At 46.8% G+C, this 16,195-nt stretch overlaps 1 protein-coding gene across 1 annotated transcript; it reads left to right on the forward strand.

Moving 5' to 3' along the window:
- The first annotated feature begins 3,881 nt into the window (after positions 1–3,881).
- CLDN11 (claudin 11) lies at positions 3,882–15,188 on the forward strand. The gene is made up of 3 exons (XM_026105712.2): positions 3,882–4,306; positions 7,059–7,223; positions 14,171–15,188. The coding sequence occupies exons 1-3, from the start codon at positions 4,081–4,083 to the stop codon at positions 14,401–14,403; spliced, it is 624 nt and encodes a 207-aa protein (XP_025961497.1). The 5' UTR covers positions 3,882–4,080; the 3' UTR covers positions 14,404–15,188.
- Positions 15,189–16,195: the final 1,007 nt, after the last annotated feature.

A 16,195-nucleotide genomic window follows, 5' to 3' on the forward strand; every position in this document is an offset into this window, starting at 1 on the left:
AAAAACACATATTACCATATAACATGCTGAGGTTTATAAATAATTTAAGATAAAAAGTGAGATTTATGCCTACTTTGCTGAAAAAAAGATTTGTATTTACTGCTGATTGAAAATCTGCCCTGCAGTAACTCTCATCAGTTTCTAGGTTTTATGAATCAGATGATTATCAACAATTTTTTCCTCTACCATCTGGAAGCTTAAGTAGCAGAAAATTTAGAATGGGAGAGATTGGGAGGAGGCAAGGGGAAAAGAAGGAGCTGTTCCTGTTGACCATACATGAATTGATGTTCCATTGAACATCCCCAGTCATAACAGTAGGCCTTATGCTGTTGGCCATTTTAAGAAATTTACAGTGTCTGGTAAAAAAACAAAAACAAAAAACAAAAAACTTTTGCCAATAATAAAATTCTGGAGATTTTCTAGGTGATTTTATTTCTACTGATGTTTTCTAAAAGATAAGCATGCACAGTCGCAGCATACACTTACATATTTGTCCTTCCCACAAAGCCAGAGCAGAAAGCGTTCTGTCCTTGTTTTAAGGTACTAGTCTTGCATATAGGAAATCCTCATTATGTTTCAGAGTATCACAGACCTTCAATGTTACCATGTGCAGTTAACTTTACCTTATTTTACAGATAAAGAGAGAAATAATGCAGTACCAAACAGGATGAAGATGAACTCGGTAATATTTTGATGAGCTCAGCTTTTGGTATGAAAGAAAATGAACAACTAGCTACACAACTTAAAGAATTAACCCTTCAGTACACCATGTTTATTTATGCATCTCCTCCTATGGTTTTATTCTACTGTATTTCCAAACAAAGGAGAAGCTATGATGCTGAGAAACCAGGTAAAGAAAAAGTTTAGGTGGGTCATTTATATGAAAAAATAATCATAGGGTGTTGGTAGCTTGTGTAAGTAGGTACAGCTAATTGCAACTCATGTCATTTGCCAGAGAAAACACTAAACGCTGATCAAGGAAAAACGCTTAAATAACAAGATAAAAATATTACGAGTTTTAAGATGTTCACGCTGTTGCTGCAGTAGATGCATGGGTAGCAATTGCTTTTAAAATGGCGAATTTTAAGAATGTTGCCCTAAATATTTCATCACTTTATTTAGCACGTGGCTGATATCTCGTTCTTTGTTTTTTATTGTATTGATCTTGTGAGTTGTGCTTATTTATTGAATGTTCACTTATATTTACTTCAAGATTTGTGGTATTGTTCATGACACTGGTGAAAGAGTAAATGCTTCCTATCCCTATTAACATTAACTTAACTTCTACATGTGGGCACCAAACTGATTACCATTGAATAATACTGTTTATTAAGGTGTCAGCTGAGCTGCTGTGCATATGCTTTTTGAGGACTGCATTTGTGAAGGAAAATATGTTAACATAAACAGCCTTTGTGGTTCAGGATTTGGTCTCATAACTGTAAGAGATTGAATTAGGACTACAGAAATGTTTGCCAGATCTAAACTGGAAGATACGGCCATCAAATGAGGTGAATAACTGTCAGTGTCTGCACCCCTTGCGAGTGCATGCCTCGCCGCTGGAAGCGGCTCCCTTAGCGCATGGTAGCTTGTTAAACTCCAGCAGCTGAATTGCGTTAGGATGGGTCCATGGCCTAAGAATTCATATTGTGAGACACAAAATCTTTTTTGTTTTTCGTGCACTAGGACATGTCTGCACTGTCACCATGTAAGATGCTTATAATAGCCATGCGATGAAATGAAATATGAAAATGTTGCAAACATTTCTGTTATTCTGAAGAAAAATGACATACTTCAAGTACATCAGAGCTATATGTATTAGCATGATTTAGAGCATATGCCTGTTTTTAAACTGCAGTGAACTGTACAGTTACAGTATCATTAGGTGACAGAGGTTGGAACTGATCATCCCAAAGTGGTGAAGTATTCTTGCATCTGGTGCTGACTGAAAACCAACATTGAGCTATGTGCATTTATACTCGTTACAAACGGATCAGATACCTGTTCAACTTACTTAGTGGTATAGAGTTAGATGGAGAAAGTGCTAGTCTGAAAAAAATGTAAACTGAGTCAACCAAGGGGAGATGCAGGAAGGTGTTAATTTGTCAGATTGTCTCATTTCAAGTTCAGGAGATGATGCCTGATCTGTAGAAGGCAATTGCATGTTCCAAGAAGTGGGACAATATTAGTTCCACTTGAGAGATGGCAAGTTTGTCTGCTGAATAATAAATAAACAAGCATATTTTGGGGAGAAAGATTCAATCCATCTAGGACCCCAGACAATGTGAAAATGGGAGTTGACTATAAGTAATAGCACGCTCCATCAGAAAGGGGTATGATGGAAGGATAAGCTGTGCGGAGAGGTAGAATCGCTGGCAGGGCAAACATCACGAAAGCCCAGGGGAAGGCAGCTGGCAGCACGGCTTCACGAAGCTGCAATAAACTGGGTATAGAAAAAACCCCAAGGAGTATAATCAACCATATAAAATAAACGTGAAAGCAACTTTTAAATTTGTATGCATTATAAAAAACTCCTCTGTGTTTTTATCACCACTTAAAGATAATTATCAATCCTGTTGTACTATTTACATAGTAACTACAGTATTTAGAGGAAGCTTTGACAAAATGAGATTGTGTCCGCGTGTCCTTGAATTTTGGATCTAAAGAACACAAGACAATTGAAGCTTAGGATGGGCTTGTTGTTGCTCGTGTTTTATACATAGTTTGTTTGCTAAAGAATAGGGGAAAAAAGCCTTCTGGGTGAAGAGCAGGATATATTTCACTCATGACATCTTAATACTGGAGTGTAGCTTCCAGTATTTCTTTTTCATTAACGGCAGTAGGAATAAAACAAATGTACTGTTCTCTAATTTTCTTCCTGTCAGTTTTTTTTTAATGTAATGCTAGGAGTACTCCACTAGTGGTCTCTACAGGCACGTTTTATTTGTGTGGCTCCAAACTTCTCCGCAAAGTCGCGAGCACTGGTGGATGCACCACTATGCACTTCATTAGGAATGTGCTGGCATCCAATAATATATATGTCTTTGTGAAAATACAAAGTAAAATAGCCTATCTGCCTAGATATTCCTCCTGATTCAGAACAGTGTGTGAAGTTTTTCCCCTTGTGATGTTCTGAAGTGTACTGGTCCTTGTTTTATGGAATAGACTAAAATTTGCAAACCTAATGAGACTGAGTAAAAAGCCACTTATCTTAGATTTTAGGATTCAAAAGTGGAAATAAGAGGCTGTTAAAAAATTTACTGAGACATTCCAAGTGTTATTAGTACTTTTGAAAACTCAGGCACAAGTAGATACAATGTAGTGATGTGTCTTTTATGTTGTTGCAGCTAGTGAAAACATCAGGAAAGAAAGGAAATGAGACTGATTTTGGCCACTTACTGCAGGAAAGCCGATGGCTTTGGTGAGGTGACCAATTCCGTCCCTCATGTAACTCTGCCCGTGTTTCTTGCCCCGTGTTTCCGTCAAGAAATATCAGTGTGATCATTCGTCCTCAGCTCAGCAACATTGCTTTAATTTGCATTTCTTTATTCTGAAATTTCAGTAGTCAGATTGTTTGCATTGAAGGGAAGTAGTCTGCTTTGTGTGTTAAGGCATCAATTTGGCTGGAGAAAAAGAGGACAGTTCTCTTAATAAAAGGGCAGCGAGTTCCTAGTGCAGAGAACTAGATGCTCGAGAGCGTGTACAGTAGCCAAGTCGCCTTCCCTTCCTTCTCCGGGCTGGGGTGGCAGGGATGCAATTCTGCGCCTCCTCCTCTCCTCCTCCTCCTTCCCCCCCGATGAACGAGCGGGGAGAAGCTGGGGCGCCCTGGTTGCTCCTCCCCTGCGTTAGCGGGGCCGGAGGCAGCTCTAACCCCTCCCCGGCAGCGAGCTGGGCAGCGGCAGCTCCCGGCGAGCGGCAGTGCTCGGGGACCTCTTCGCGCCAAACCCCAGTGCCTCCTGCTCCCGGCTCTCCCGGCGGCGGGGGCTGCAGCAGCGAGCTTGCCCCGAACTCGCCGCCCTGCCTTACTGAAACTTTCTGTGCTTTCCTTTCCAGCTGCCTCGCTCGCTAGACTAGGGGAGCGACATGGTGGCCACCTGCTTGCACCTGGCTGGATTTGTCTGCAGCTTTGTTGGGTGGATCGGGGTGGTTGTCGCGACGGCCACCAACGACTGGGTAGTGACTTGCGGCTACACCATTACCACCTGCAGGAAGATGGACGAGCTGGGATCCAAAGGGCTCTGGGCAGACTGTGTCATGGCCACGGGCCTCTACCACTGCAAGCCCCTCGTGGACATCCTCATCCTGCCAGGTGTGTGTTCCCCGTCCTCCCCTCCCCGCCGCGGTGCCTGGAGAAACCTCGTCCTGCCCCGGGCAGCCCCTGCTGCGGGGTGGCTCAACGGCAGAGCTCCATCAGCTTCATCCCTGCCAGAGGTGGTCCCATAAAATATGCCAAAGAAATTGAATGATAGCTCTCAGCGTGATTTTCATTAAGTTGGGCCTGTTTTAATTATTTCTAGGTGTAGTATCTTATGCTATTAAAGCCCACTTAATGCTATCAATCACTGCACTTAATACACTCTTGCTATTCCCTTCGCATCCCTCATCTAGACTGTATTGCAAAACATAACAGTATGTTAAGATGTAATACGGTACTTTGAAGTATATAGACATTCCACTTAGTTTTGCCTTGAGATGAGCTGTTACAAATATTCAATTCCCTAAAATGATTTTGAGAATAACGAATGTCTCAGGATCTATTTATTATTAATGATGCTATCACTTTCAATCCTTTGGAAGATTGCTATTAGTCTTGATGTTCTTGTGCTTCCTACTCGTGTTAATGCAAGGTAGAACTTTTACATAGCAAACAGATACAACTATGTTTAATTTCTCTTGATATTTTCTAATTATATAGTAATTTTCATCTAATTTTACATTAAAGCAAAAATTTAGCAAGGTGTTCCATCAGTATTAATATCTCTCTTGAACTAGCTAAGCCTGACAAAGTCTTTATGTGAACTTGTCTCTGTACATTAATGATTTTATCTATTTCAATCACTGTTAGCATTATAGCATTTTTTTTTGTTGCACTATGTTTTCAACTGCATCCCACGTAGCATTTCAGAGACTTCCAGTCCTGCCTGGGTAGATACAGACATTCCTTATAGTTTTCCTTCATTTTTTCCTTATTTATTTTTTTAAACTGTTGTGAAGAATTTCATCGAGGCTAGAAAGATTACTTCTGAACTTCTCTCTGATACAACCCCTCGTCTGTATTAGTAGTGTTTAACAATATTGCTTCTGTCAGAATTGCTCCCATTCTCCCTTTTTGTGTGTACTTTTAGTAGATTTACCTTCATTATTGATACTGTCGTTCGATATGCTAGTGAAGACAGAGAAAAGACTTGCCCGGAAGAAACGCTGTTTAATGAAATTTGATAAATAGGTAAATAAATCCATCAGCAACAGAAAACAGTGTTTCTCTTCAGGAGGAACATACCACAAGACAAGATGCTTCTGCTTTTAACTTCTTCATGCCCATAGCTGTCCCCAACAGAAATGTATCCCAGTGTGTCTGGTAGCCAAAACGTATATACCGTCTTTCACAGACCGAGTCAAGTCCTTAAAACTAACATGTTTGTGTTCTTGTTTAATTTAATACAGAAACCACACTGGGCTTTGGCACCTAACTTATTACCGGGTCTCTTTTTCTGCCCTGGACTCATGAGAGAACTCATTTTTTATTTAGCTTTCTTTGAAAAATGAAGCAAGTGTTCAGTATACACAGAGTCCGCATGTCCAGGATGAGTAAAATCCTGATTCCTGGTCTCTTACCTGCATGTCAGTAGTTCTTGCCCGAGACCCCTGTTTGCTGGTATTCTTTGAGTCCTCGTGAAACTCCACGTCTGCATGTGGCTGTTTCATTTCGTTAACAGAAGGGGAAAGAGAGCCAGGGGACTTGCTCTACTAAGACTGTCCTGAGAGCCGGTGGAGGCTCACCGGGCACTGGAGCAAATCTTACACGGATTTTTTTTTTCCCCTTTTACATGCAAGTAATGACCTGTCTTTTTATATATATGTATATATGTATATATATATATGTATATGTATATATATGTATGTATGTATATAATTTAATACATTGTTACAGAAAGCCTTTCACAGACTAATACAAACAGCAGGGCCCTGACCAGCACGCTCACGGTCTCAGATCCCTGTTTTCCCTCACTGCCTGGTGCCAGGCGGCTGTTGCATGGGAGGCAGGAAGGACAGGAATGGTTACCCTGATGAAATGCCAGGGGATCCAGTGATATCCCTGGGGATGCAGAGGAATAATCTGGCCCTCAGTTAGGAGAACTCAAACAGCTCTGAGAAGTGCAGTCATTTTTCTTCCCTAACTCCTTTCCAGCAGTCAGCTCGAGTCATGGGACTCTCATCTGAGACCCCGCTCTCGGGCTAAACTCCTGATGTGCAGCGTGGGTACGTGACTTTGATTGCTGAACATCCCTCGCTCTCCCAAGTCAACAGTCCTCACCTTCTCAGTGCAGCTGGCAAGGGTGTTTTACAGACCTGCATATTTTAGGGATGGGTCTTAAACTATCCAACACTCCTCTGATGGATACTGTGGACCTTTTCTGGTCATAGCAAACCATTCTTTAAGACTTTAAATTCTTGTCGTTTACTCAAGACTGTCTCTGAAAAGAATTAGGAAAACTGCTTCCCAGCTGTTTCCTTTTCTGTCCCTTCCTCTATTCCCCCAGCTCTCCATTAGGTTCACAAACCATTTCTCAGTGCCTTGCTGGAAAGAGCTTGTGTTTTCCAGGCAGTGCTACTTATTTTGTGGAAAATTTTGAACTTGCACGTCCTGCGTTCACGCACTGACCACTGTAATGCAGTCTCTCTGTCATATGCTGGGTGAATACTCAGTTATTTACACAAAGAGTTGAATCCCTCTCCCCTATTCCAGGCAACTGCTGGGAGCTGGTTGGACAGGAGTCTTTGGACGAAGGTCTTCTCTTGTGCTGAATAATCAGGATCCTGTTTCCTTGCCTTGCCAACAGGGTATGTCCAAGCCTGTCGAGCACTGATGATCGCCGCCTCAGTTCTGGGTCTTCCAGCTATTTTCTTGCTGATAACGGTCTTGCCCTGTATCCGGATGGGCCACGAGCCTGGAGCTGCCAAGTACCGGCGTTCCCAGCTGGGAGGAATCCTCATCATTCTCCTGGGTAAGGTGCCCGTCCGCCCCGCAGGCGTCCGGAGCCGGAGGGCTTCCTCCATTTCAGCACAGTGCGGTGCAAGTTGGTTGAGCATGTTCACCTGAAAACACGGTTGTCTGGGCTAGGCTGAGCCTGAAGTACTACAGCATTGCTACAGTCTGTGGGGCGAACAAAAGGCGTAAACACGAGGAGGAGGACAAAGGGAGAAGGCAGGGCAAGAGGGGAGGGCTGCGAAGCCCTGCTGTGCATTGTCTTGCGGAGTCCCCTGGCACGGAGCCTCACGCGAGGCCACCGCCCGCCCGTGTCTGCAGGAGGGTGACAGCAGTGACATGCAGACAGCTGCCCGCAGGCGCTTGGCTGTGCTGGTTTGCTGTGGGAGTGTTACTATTTTTGGAAAAGGGTCTAGACTCCCAAGCTGCTTGCAGGGAAAAGAACAGCCTCTGAGTTTTCCCTGGGCGTTGCAGATGCACCCAGGTCGAAGCAAGCCGAGACACATGGGGAGGGAAGCCCGTGACCGAGGGTGTGCTGCTGGTCCTGCAGGTCAGCAGAGGAGAAAGAAAGGTGACATAGACCTGGGGAGAGGGGTGGTATGTCCGCTGCTCCTCCCGAGCCCAACCCTCTTTGCCCCACCAGCCTTGCCCTTGGCCTCCCTGTTCCCCTGGGAATTTCTTCCCGTTCTTGGTGCCTGCAGAGGAGATTGTTTAGAGCAGCTCGGACTGTGGAGCTCATTGTCCCAAGTGCAGCACCTGCATGTTCTTGAAGCCTCGTCATCTCCACAACAGGCTGTGGTGCCTTGTTTTCACCCGTTTGTTTGGCAGAGGAGGAGGGGTGAGGGAAAGTGGCCTCTTTGTGTGGCTCTGCTGGCTGTTGGCAACCAGCGCTGACATCATGCTCGTCGTCTTCTTTCTTCTTCTTCTCCTTCTTTTTTTTTCAAGTGGGTACTGGATAGAGCTGCCACAACAGAGGCAGTCAGTGCCGTGGCTTGGGGAGCTGCTGCCTTTACACACTTGGCCGGGGAAGAGCTCGTGAGAGGCAGACGGGAGAGAGGGAGGGGGCTGAGCCAGGGTAGTAGGTCCAAGCTCTGCCTGCTCACAAGGGGTTGTCCTCTGTACGCTCCTTCCTTCGAGAGCTTCCTTCACGAGGAGCAGTCAGGATGGTCTGGTATGCCCCAAATCTAAGGGAAAGTGCAGTCAGATGAGACCGAGGGGCCCTTTCAATGCCTTTGGGTTTTAGAGGGACATTGCCACAGCTGGGAATTCCAAAAGGAGGATTTTAGGAGGAGGCCTGTTTAGGATGGGCAGCTTTCCAGAAGATCCTTATTACGAACGGTCAGCTGTTGGAATGTGGGCACTCACCCCTGTCCCAAAACCTCGAGCTTGGCAAAGGAAGAAAAATAGTGCTGTAATTCCTGCGAGTGAAATTTTGGGAAGTGGTGACTGAGGCGTCTGGTCCACGGGATACCCTCTGCCTGGGGACGAGGGTAGTCCCAGCAGAGCTGCACTTTGTGGCAAACAAATACGAGTTCTTTGTTGCAGTCCAGGAGTACCAGGCTGTAGATCAGCCCTGTTTCGTGTGGCCGCGCGTGTGGAGGCGAGAGTATTGCCCGTAGATTTTGGTACTGTGAGACAGTATGAGAGGTCCTGATCCCGGTTTACAGAAGCTGACGGGGCAACGGGATGACAGGATCAGCACACACGGCAGGCAAACTGTGGTGACGGTATTGTCTTAACCCATGACAGAAGAAGCGGAAATCCCAGTCCCTTGTGGTGGGACACCGGCTGTTTTTAGCTCTAGTGTGGCACAGTCTCACACCGGTCTTGCTGTAGCGTGACACCAGTGAGCAGAATAGGTGTAAGAGGTTAAACGAAAGGAGTTATAGTGCTCCAGGAGCCAGAGGGAAAAAGAGAAACACTTTTTGTCAGAATACATATGAGGAACAAATGTGTCCATTTTGCTCTGAAGGTCTACAGAACCCCCCCCCCCCCCACATATATTTTTACAAAACCTAAATTTTTCCAGGCTGATTATCCAGATAGTCCCCTTGGAAGAAGAATAATGCATGGGGCTTGGGATTTTCACATTATTTAAGCTGATTAATGATCTGCTATTTGAAAAATGAGGTGTTACCACTCCAGAACATTTAATAAGTATGAATCAGACCTCAAAAGACATAATACTGACTTAAAAGTCATGATATTCTAGAAGTAATATGTCCTGGATTGTTCTTATTTACCCTCTGGCCACTGAATTCTCATTTGTGGTTTTCAGCATTTTCTCCTCAACCATAAGGGCTCCAGCCATATCCTCTAAATGGAGGCCAACTCCCAGAGGCCTGGTTAAAAATAAATAAATAAATAATAATAAAAAGAGCAAAAACACATACTGACATACCAGATATGTTGAAAATGGAGATCTGATCACGGGAGCTGATCCCGTGACAAATGTTACTTGTCCAGGAAAGGGATGGCAGTTTATCACTGAAATTGTTAAAAAGAAAAGCAGGAGTTGAAAACACAATGTGGAACCAAAGGAAAAAAAAATTGAAAACTTGCCAGGAAAGCAATGGGCTCAAATATTCCATTGCTTTTCTATGCACTGATAATAGCAAGCTGCAAAGAGTGTGACATACGTGTGCCCACCCTGCTATCCTGCCTGCTGATGTATTTATGTCTTTGCTTCATCCTATCTGCCCGACCAAATTGATTTATTGCTGAAAACAGCTGTCGGCAGCGGTTCCCTCTGAACTAGTATGAAAACATTTCAAATGGTAGTGTTGATGGAAAAAGCTGTGGTCCATCCTGTGTTGTCGGTACTAATTCAGGGGACCCCTTGCTGGTTACCAAGCGATCATTTTCCAGTGGAGGTGAGGGACCTGGGACGCTGAAAAACACAGATGAAAAATGTATCAGATATCAGGAATTACTACTGCAAAATGACCACGTTAGCTATATAAAGAAAGATCAGTAAAAGGTTGTTTTGGGCACTGCTTTCTCTCAGAATAGTCAGCTCTTGAGAGCCAAGGTTTGAATGTGGGGTTTTATAGGAGCTGGGTCTTTTGGGAAGTTGTGAATATTGGAAGACCTGTGTAAATGATGCTGTTCCCCCTAACAGAAATAAATCACTTTACGCTATGACACTCAAACCATGGCTTGAACTTTGAAACATGGTGAGTTCTTGGGTGGGTGGGTGGCTTGGGGTGGCCGATGCTCTGCTCGGTGCAGGAGCTGGCGTGGAAGCACCTATGTAGGCTGTCCCGTGCCACACGGATATTTCTGTGCTGTGCACAAGGCAAAACAACTTTGCACTTTTGGGGACTGGACCGTGATGAACATTTTCAGTGGATACAGTAGTGTTCTGCAAGGTTATTTTGCTGAAGTTGCTTGCATGAGGTTTACTCATACAACCATTGATACCAAGAGAGAATGATTGCCTTTAACACAGACACCCCCACGCATCCATGTATCTGTTATTTCTTTGTGCAAGAACAGATGCTTTGAAAGAGAAATCCGCATGACTTTCAGTTGGCAACTCGGAATAACCAAATCTATCTGTGAAAGAAAAGTATACTTTCTTCAGCAGATAACTTCTCTTAACTTACTTCTAAGGAATTTGGCAAGGACTCTCTGTCCCTTGAGTTAGATTAATACTGCTCCACCTTCCCCACCTCCCCAAGCACCTTCTGTACTTTCTGTTTATGCTTGCTTCCCCCTAATTAAACTATGCCTGTAATGTCGGATATTAAAAGTTTCAGTTTAACGGACTGCGATACTGTGGGTCAATAATAAAAAAGGACATAGAAATGTTGGGAGCCTGGGATGTGGCCCTGTGACTTTACAGAGATCTGGTGGGGCCAAGGATAACGGATGGTGCGTTACTGAGACGAGCTTTGCAGACAGAGGCAGTGTCTTTCACTAGACTGCCTACCCTAGCTGCAAAAGCAGGCAAGCTTTCCAACTAACCTAGCTGGTCTGATAAAAAATATTCCTTCTATTTGCAGACCTTGCTCTAGTTTTGTGCTAGACTTTTTTGACTGCAACAGCTCTACCATCTGTACTCATTCTTAATTAGGCAAAGAGTCTCTTAGCATTAGCATAGAAGAGAAGTAGTCATAATTTATACACGAGAAGCTCTTCCTTGCGTGGAGCCTGTTGTGGAATGCACCGAAACTTGCCCTAAAATGTCCTTCGCAATCCCATCGGGCTGCTTGGCAAAACAACTCCTCTCCAGTCGCAATCCGAGTCCACCGTCTGAAAGAAATACTGCAATTACAGACTGTCCTTTTCACATCTTCCTCGGAGGGTTTACAGCCAACTTTAATCTATGCAAAGCAACGAAACCCAGCGCTGTTTCAGGGCGTTCCTCCTCCTGAGCCGCGGGGTCACTGCTAACTGATGGCAGCCGGTGGCATCCAAACAGGGAGAGGTCACGCTAACCCGTGGAAGGCCCTTGGCTTCTGTAGCACGGTTTTCTGAAACTGTCAGCATTAAAATAAGGTGGTTTTACATGTAGTTTAGCCGCATGCACAAGAGATGCTATTGTATTAGTGCCCTTGAGAGCTTTTCTTCGGTCCTGTGTTGTGGGGGAGGGTCTGAAAAGATAAGGCTCTTATAGTCTGTGGACATAAATATATATATATATTTACTGCTGACAGAAAAAGAAAAGATGATTGTGTCTTTTCGGACAACAAAGAAGCTTTTTTTCCTGGAACATTAGGATGCTTTTCAGATTCTCAACTGATACATTTTTGTTTCAAAGCGTTAGAGGCTCATGACTTGTTTGCAGGACTCGAATCCACGTGCAGGATAAATGCTCTTCTCCCCTCCCTGCCTTCTCCAAAAAATACCTCCCAAAGCCGCAGGGTCTTTGCTTTGAGGAGGCCCAAAATTATTACTGGCTTTATTAGCATCCCTCAAATGTTCTTCTCTTTTCCATAAGAAAATATTTTCTTTCATAATAGCCGCAGCTATTGGGGACGGGTTTTCTGCCATACTGGCCAGGAGCTCTAGTTTGTTCTCTGCTTTAACTAAACAGTTTTATTTTTTCTCTCACTGACTTTTTTTCCTCTTTCAACCTTAACTTTTTGACACTGCCTCAAGATATCTTTTAACGCGGTTGGTGGAAATCTGTAACGCTGCCACAGTCTTGTTATTGTTTTGCTCTGATTCTCTGATAGCCACAAGGATGGAGTCCTGCACAGCTTGTCCCCAAGGGAAGTAAATATTGACAGATTAATTCTTCTCAGATGTACGAGCCATAAAGGAGTGTTGTTTTAGGACCTGCTCCTGCGAGGTGATTAACACCACCAACTCCCGTTGCCCTCGGTGCTTGTCGGGACTTTGCGGGACGGAGGTAGGACCCTCAGCGAGGGGAGCTGGTGTGAACTTGGGCAACGCCGAGAGCGCAAGGCATGTGTTCCCCGTGCGCCGGGTCACCGCGAGCGCGCGGCACGCTGCCGCCACCGCGGTCTCGAGCCTGGCAGCCTGCAAAAGCAGTTCTGAGGCTGTCGCTGTTGATTTATGAACTTAATGAAGTAGGTCTGACTGAATCTGAGCCTTCTTCACCATCCCGAGGAGACCTGCTTTGTATGTCACCTGCCTTGCAGTCCTCACCAGCCCCTGGCTGCAGCCTTCCCGCCCTTTTATGGAAAAATCCTATGGAATTTCCTACAAAATTTGAAGTCCTCAGTAATATTTTGACTTGCCAGTAGATCTTAGGTAGAATACTGTTTTCCCTTTGGAAAACAGTTTGTCTCCATCACTTGCCATAGAGAAAATTTTCCGTAAGGTAGTGGAGTCTGTTTTCCGGAGTTACGTGACATTTCCTTCTTCATTTAAAAAAAAAAAAAAAAAAAAAAGCCTGTACTGCTTGTTCACTGCTGCTGCTTTTATCCCTGCCCATTTTCTGCTTGTATTTTATGAAGCCTGCTCTGCCTTGCTAAGCGATGGGTTATTTCCTAAGCGTTCATATGACCCTTCAGCTGGAGCAACTGGAGTGATGTGAACTAGCACGGGCCGAGGACATAGTAGGTGGGTTAATGCAGAGATGGTGATTTATACCAGTCGGTTCTGGGACCCAGATGTACCTGCCTCAGCAGTGCACGCGGCTTTTGTGTGTTTGCTTCCGATTTAAGCTATTTGCAATTCTGCAGCTCTCCAGAGCATTGATTTAGGGATGACTTTCATTCTCCACCTTTAAAAATACTTCTAGGGAAAAAAATCCGTTTCCCTTATAGTATATCAGGTTGTGTCAAGCAGCAGTTGTTTTTCCTTGTTGTTTGTCAGTGTTTGAGAGAGATTGCTGCTCTCTCTCGATCGTTCTCCCAGCTCAGGCCTCCCTGAGAGCCCGCGTGCTCCCTCCCGCTCCGAGCCGCTTGGACCGAGCCCTGGTGCTAACGCTCCTGCTCCCACCGCGGGCCTGCAAGGGGACAGGGAAGGGCTTCCTCTCCGTCCTCCAAAGCGAAGATGAGCTGCAGGGGGCTAAATCTAAACTGCATGTGCTTAACAGAGGGATAGCGCAATCCCTGCCTCCTCCTGTGTCTGCAAAACGCTGCTTTTCCCAGACGGCAAGAAGTGCTCGAGTGCTTTGACTCGTTTTGCGTGGCTGGACGTGTCCTCCCGCAGCCGACGTCCCTTGCCCATCCTTCCCCGACTCTGTAGCCCGGCTCCGGCTGAGAGTCGATGAGTGTTTCCCAACTTTGGGAGCAGAAACTCGGGAAGTGGCCGAACGGGGTCCCCCAGCCCCGGGGGGTTTGGGGGGGACGGTGTCACCGGCCAAAGTGTTAAAGGATGTGTGAGGCTGTGGTCGTCGCAGAGCGTGCGGTCGTTCCCTCCGACGCACGGCGATACCAGCCGTGCCGTCTGCGCTGCTCGGTGACCGCTGCGTTGCCCGGGCCCCGCCGGCGGCTCGCCGTGCGCCCCGGCTCGCCGTGCAGCCACCCTCCTCCCCTGTCTCCCCAGCCATGTGCGGCGTCGTGGCGACCATCTGGTTCCCCGTGTGCGCCCACCGCGAGACCACCATCATGAGCTTTGGCTACTCGCTGTACACAGGCTGGATCGGCTCTGCCCTCTGCCTCTTCGGCGGCTGCGTCATCGTCTGCTGCTCGGGGGACGCCCAGACGTTCGGCGAAAACCGCTTCTACTACGCCTCGGGCTCCAGCTCCCCCACGCACGCCAAGAGCGCCCACGTGTAAGCGCCGGAGGCTCCCAGGCTGCGGTCCGCTGCTGTGGCTGCTGGGTTTGTGCGCGCTGCGTTGGCTGGCGGCGACGCGCGCGGCTGCCAAGCTCCCAGGGGAAGACTTAGGAAAGCAGCACAAATGTCGGGTAGTTTAAAGCATTATCGTCCCCATCTGTCGCCCCCTTTTCTGGAAGGAAACCTCTAGCGAGCCCAACCTGCCGGCACTGCCCGTTTCATCCGGCCGCCTGCCCCACTTCTCGCGGTCGGGGCGGCTCGCGTGGCCGGGTGGGTGTCTAGGGGTTTCGTTTTCTAGCTCGCCCCGTTACAGGAGAGTTTAAAGCAATAAAACAGAAACGAGAGAGACGCTTTCCCGCTGTTAAAAGGGCTCTGGCAGCTTCTCCGATCGCGTAACTCTTTGCTTTCCCGTGTCCAAGGTCACCGCTCCGGCGAGGTTTGGGTGAGGGGTAGGGAGGCAGGCTGGACTCTCCGACCAGGCAAACGTTTCTCTTTTGGAAGAGCAGGGGATTTGTTTTCCTTTCTCTGTAAATACTTTTGTATGGATTTATTCATTTTAGTAACAGTGTTTCCCCCCACCCCCACATTCATCAGTATGAAGGAAGCAGAACCCAAAGGTCCTAATTAGAAAGTAAATAACCGTGCATTTCTGTATATTTTTAAATGACTTAGGGGGATCTAATCCCTGCTCTCTGTTTTTTTTTTCCTTTGTACAGTTCAGTTACTAAAAATGTTATTTTTGCATTTTTTTAAAACTTTCTTTCCTTCCTTTCCATTAATTTGTGTTCTACCTTGCATCATTAAAGCCGCACACTTTTAACATGCAGTATAATGTACCTGTTAAAACACAATTCTGGTGAATACTGATGATGCCTTTGTACTTCAAGTGAAATACTGTACAATAAATAACAGAGTACGTGCAAACACGGCCGCCTTTTTTTTTAATTTCCTTCCTGTGTGTTTCCGTAGCTACCTTTTCCATGTCATGGATTTCCCAGTGATTTTGAAGATGCTTTTTTATAGCAATCACTCTCAGGTCATCACTCTCTTTGATTGAAACCATGCAAGATCAAGATCTAACTCTATCCTTACTAGAGGCTGCAGCGATTTAATTACGTGGATACAAAATCCCGTCTGTCCCCAGAGATGCTAACTGCGTTCAAACAATTTGCGTAAGCCGGGCTTCAGAAACAGCGGCTCTCCGAGAGCGGAAAGGGGACGAATCCAGGTGTCCTTCCGCGGAGGAGGAGAGAGGACTCAGCAAGCAGAAGAGAGGTCCAGCAAAACCCGTCTGGCTGATGGGGAGGAGTGTGAAGGTCGGGTTTGCTAGTCCAGCCCCGGTGGGCTGTGGTACCCTTCGACCGCGTGGATGAGAGCGGGTGCCAAGCCCTGGCGCTTGGGAAGGGACGTCCCCACCCCGCGCTGCCCGCGGGTCGCTCTCCAGGTCGCTCTCCAGGGGCGGTGACCGCGCGGCCCCTCGGCAGGACGCTTGCGCTCGCGACGTCAGGCACCGGCACCGGCGGCCGTTGCGCGCCGCGGGGAAGCCGCCAGCGCTGCCGTTGACGGGCGCCGGGGCGGGGGGTGCCCAGATGTGCCGGCTGGGCGCGGGCGGCTCGCGCCCCGGCCCCGGGGCTGGCGGCATCGCGGGAACCCTCGCTGCAAGACGCGGCCGTGCAAACGAGCCTGCGGCAACCCGGGGCGGGGGGAAACGCAGCAATCGCTGTGCGAGCCGCTGCAGGCAGCGACGGGAGGCCAAGCAGCCTGGGGAGCGTTTGCGAGCTTGGGGGTGTTTC

Source organism: Dromaius novaehollandiae, chromosome 9 (assembly GCF_036370855.1).
Source record: "Dromaius novaehollandiae isolate bDroNov1 chromosome 9, bDroNov1.hap1, whole genome shotgun sequence".
NCBI lineage: Eukaryota > Metazoa > Chordata > Aves > Casuariiformes > Dromaiidae > Dromaius > Dromaius novaehollandiae.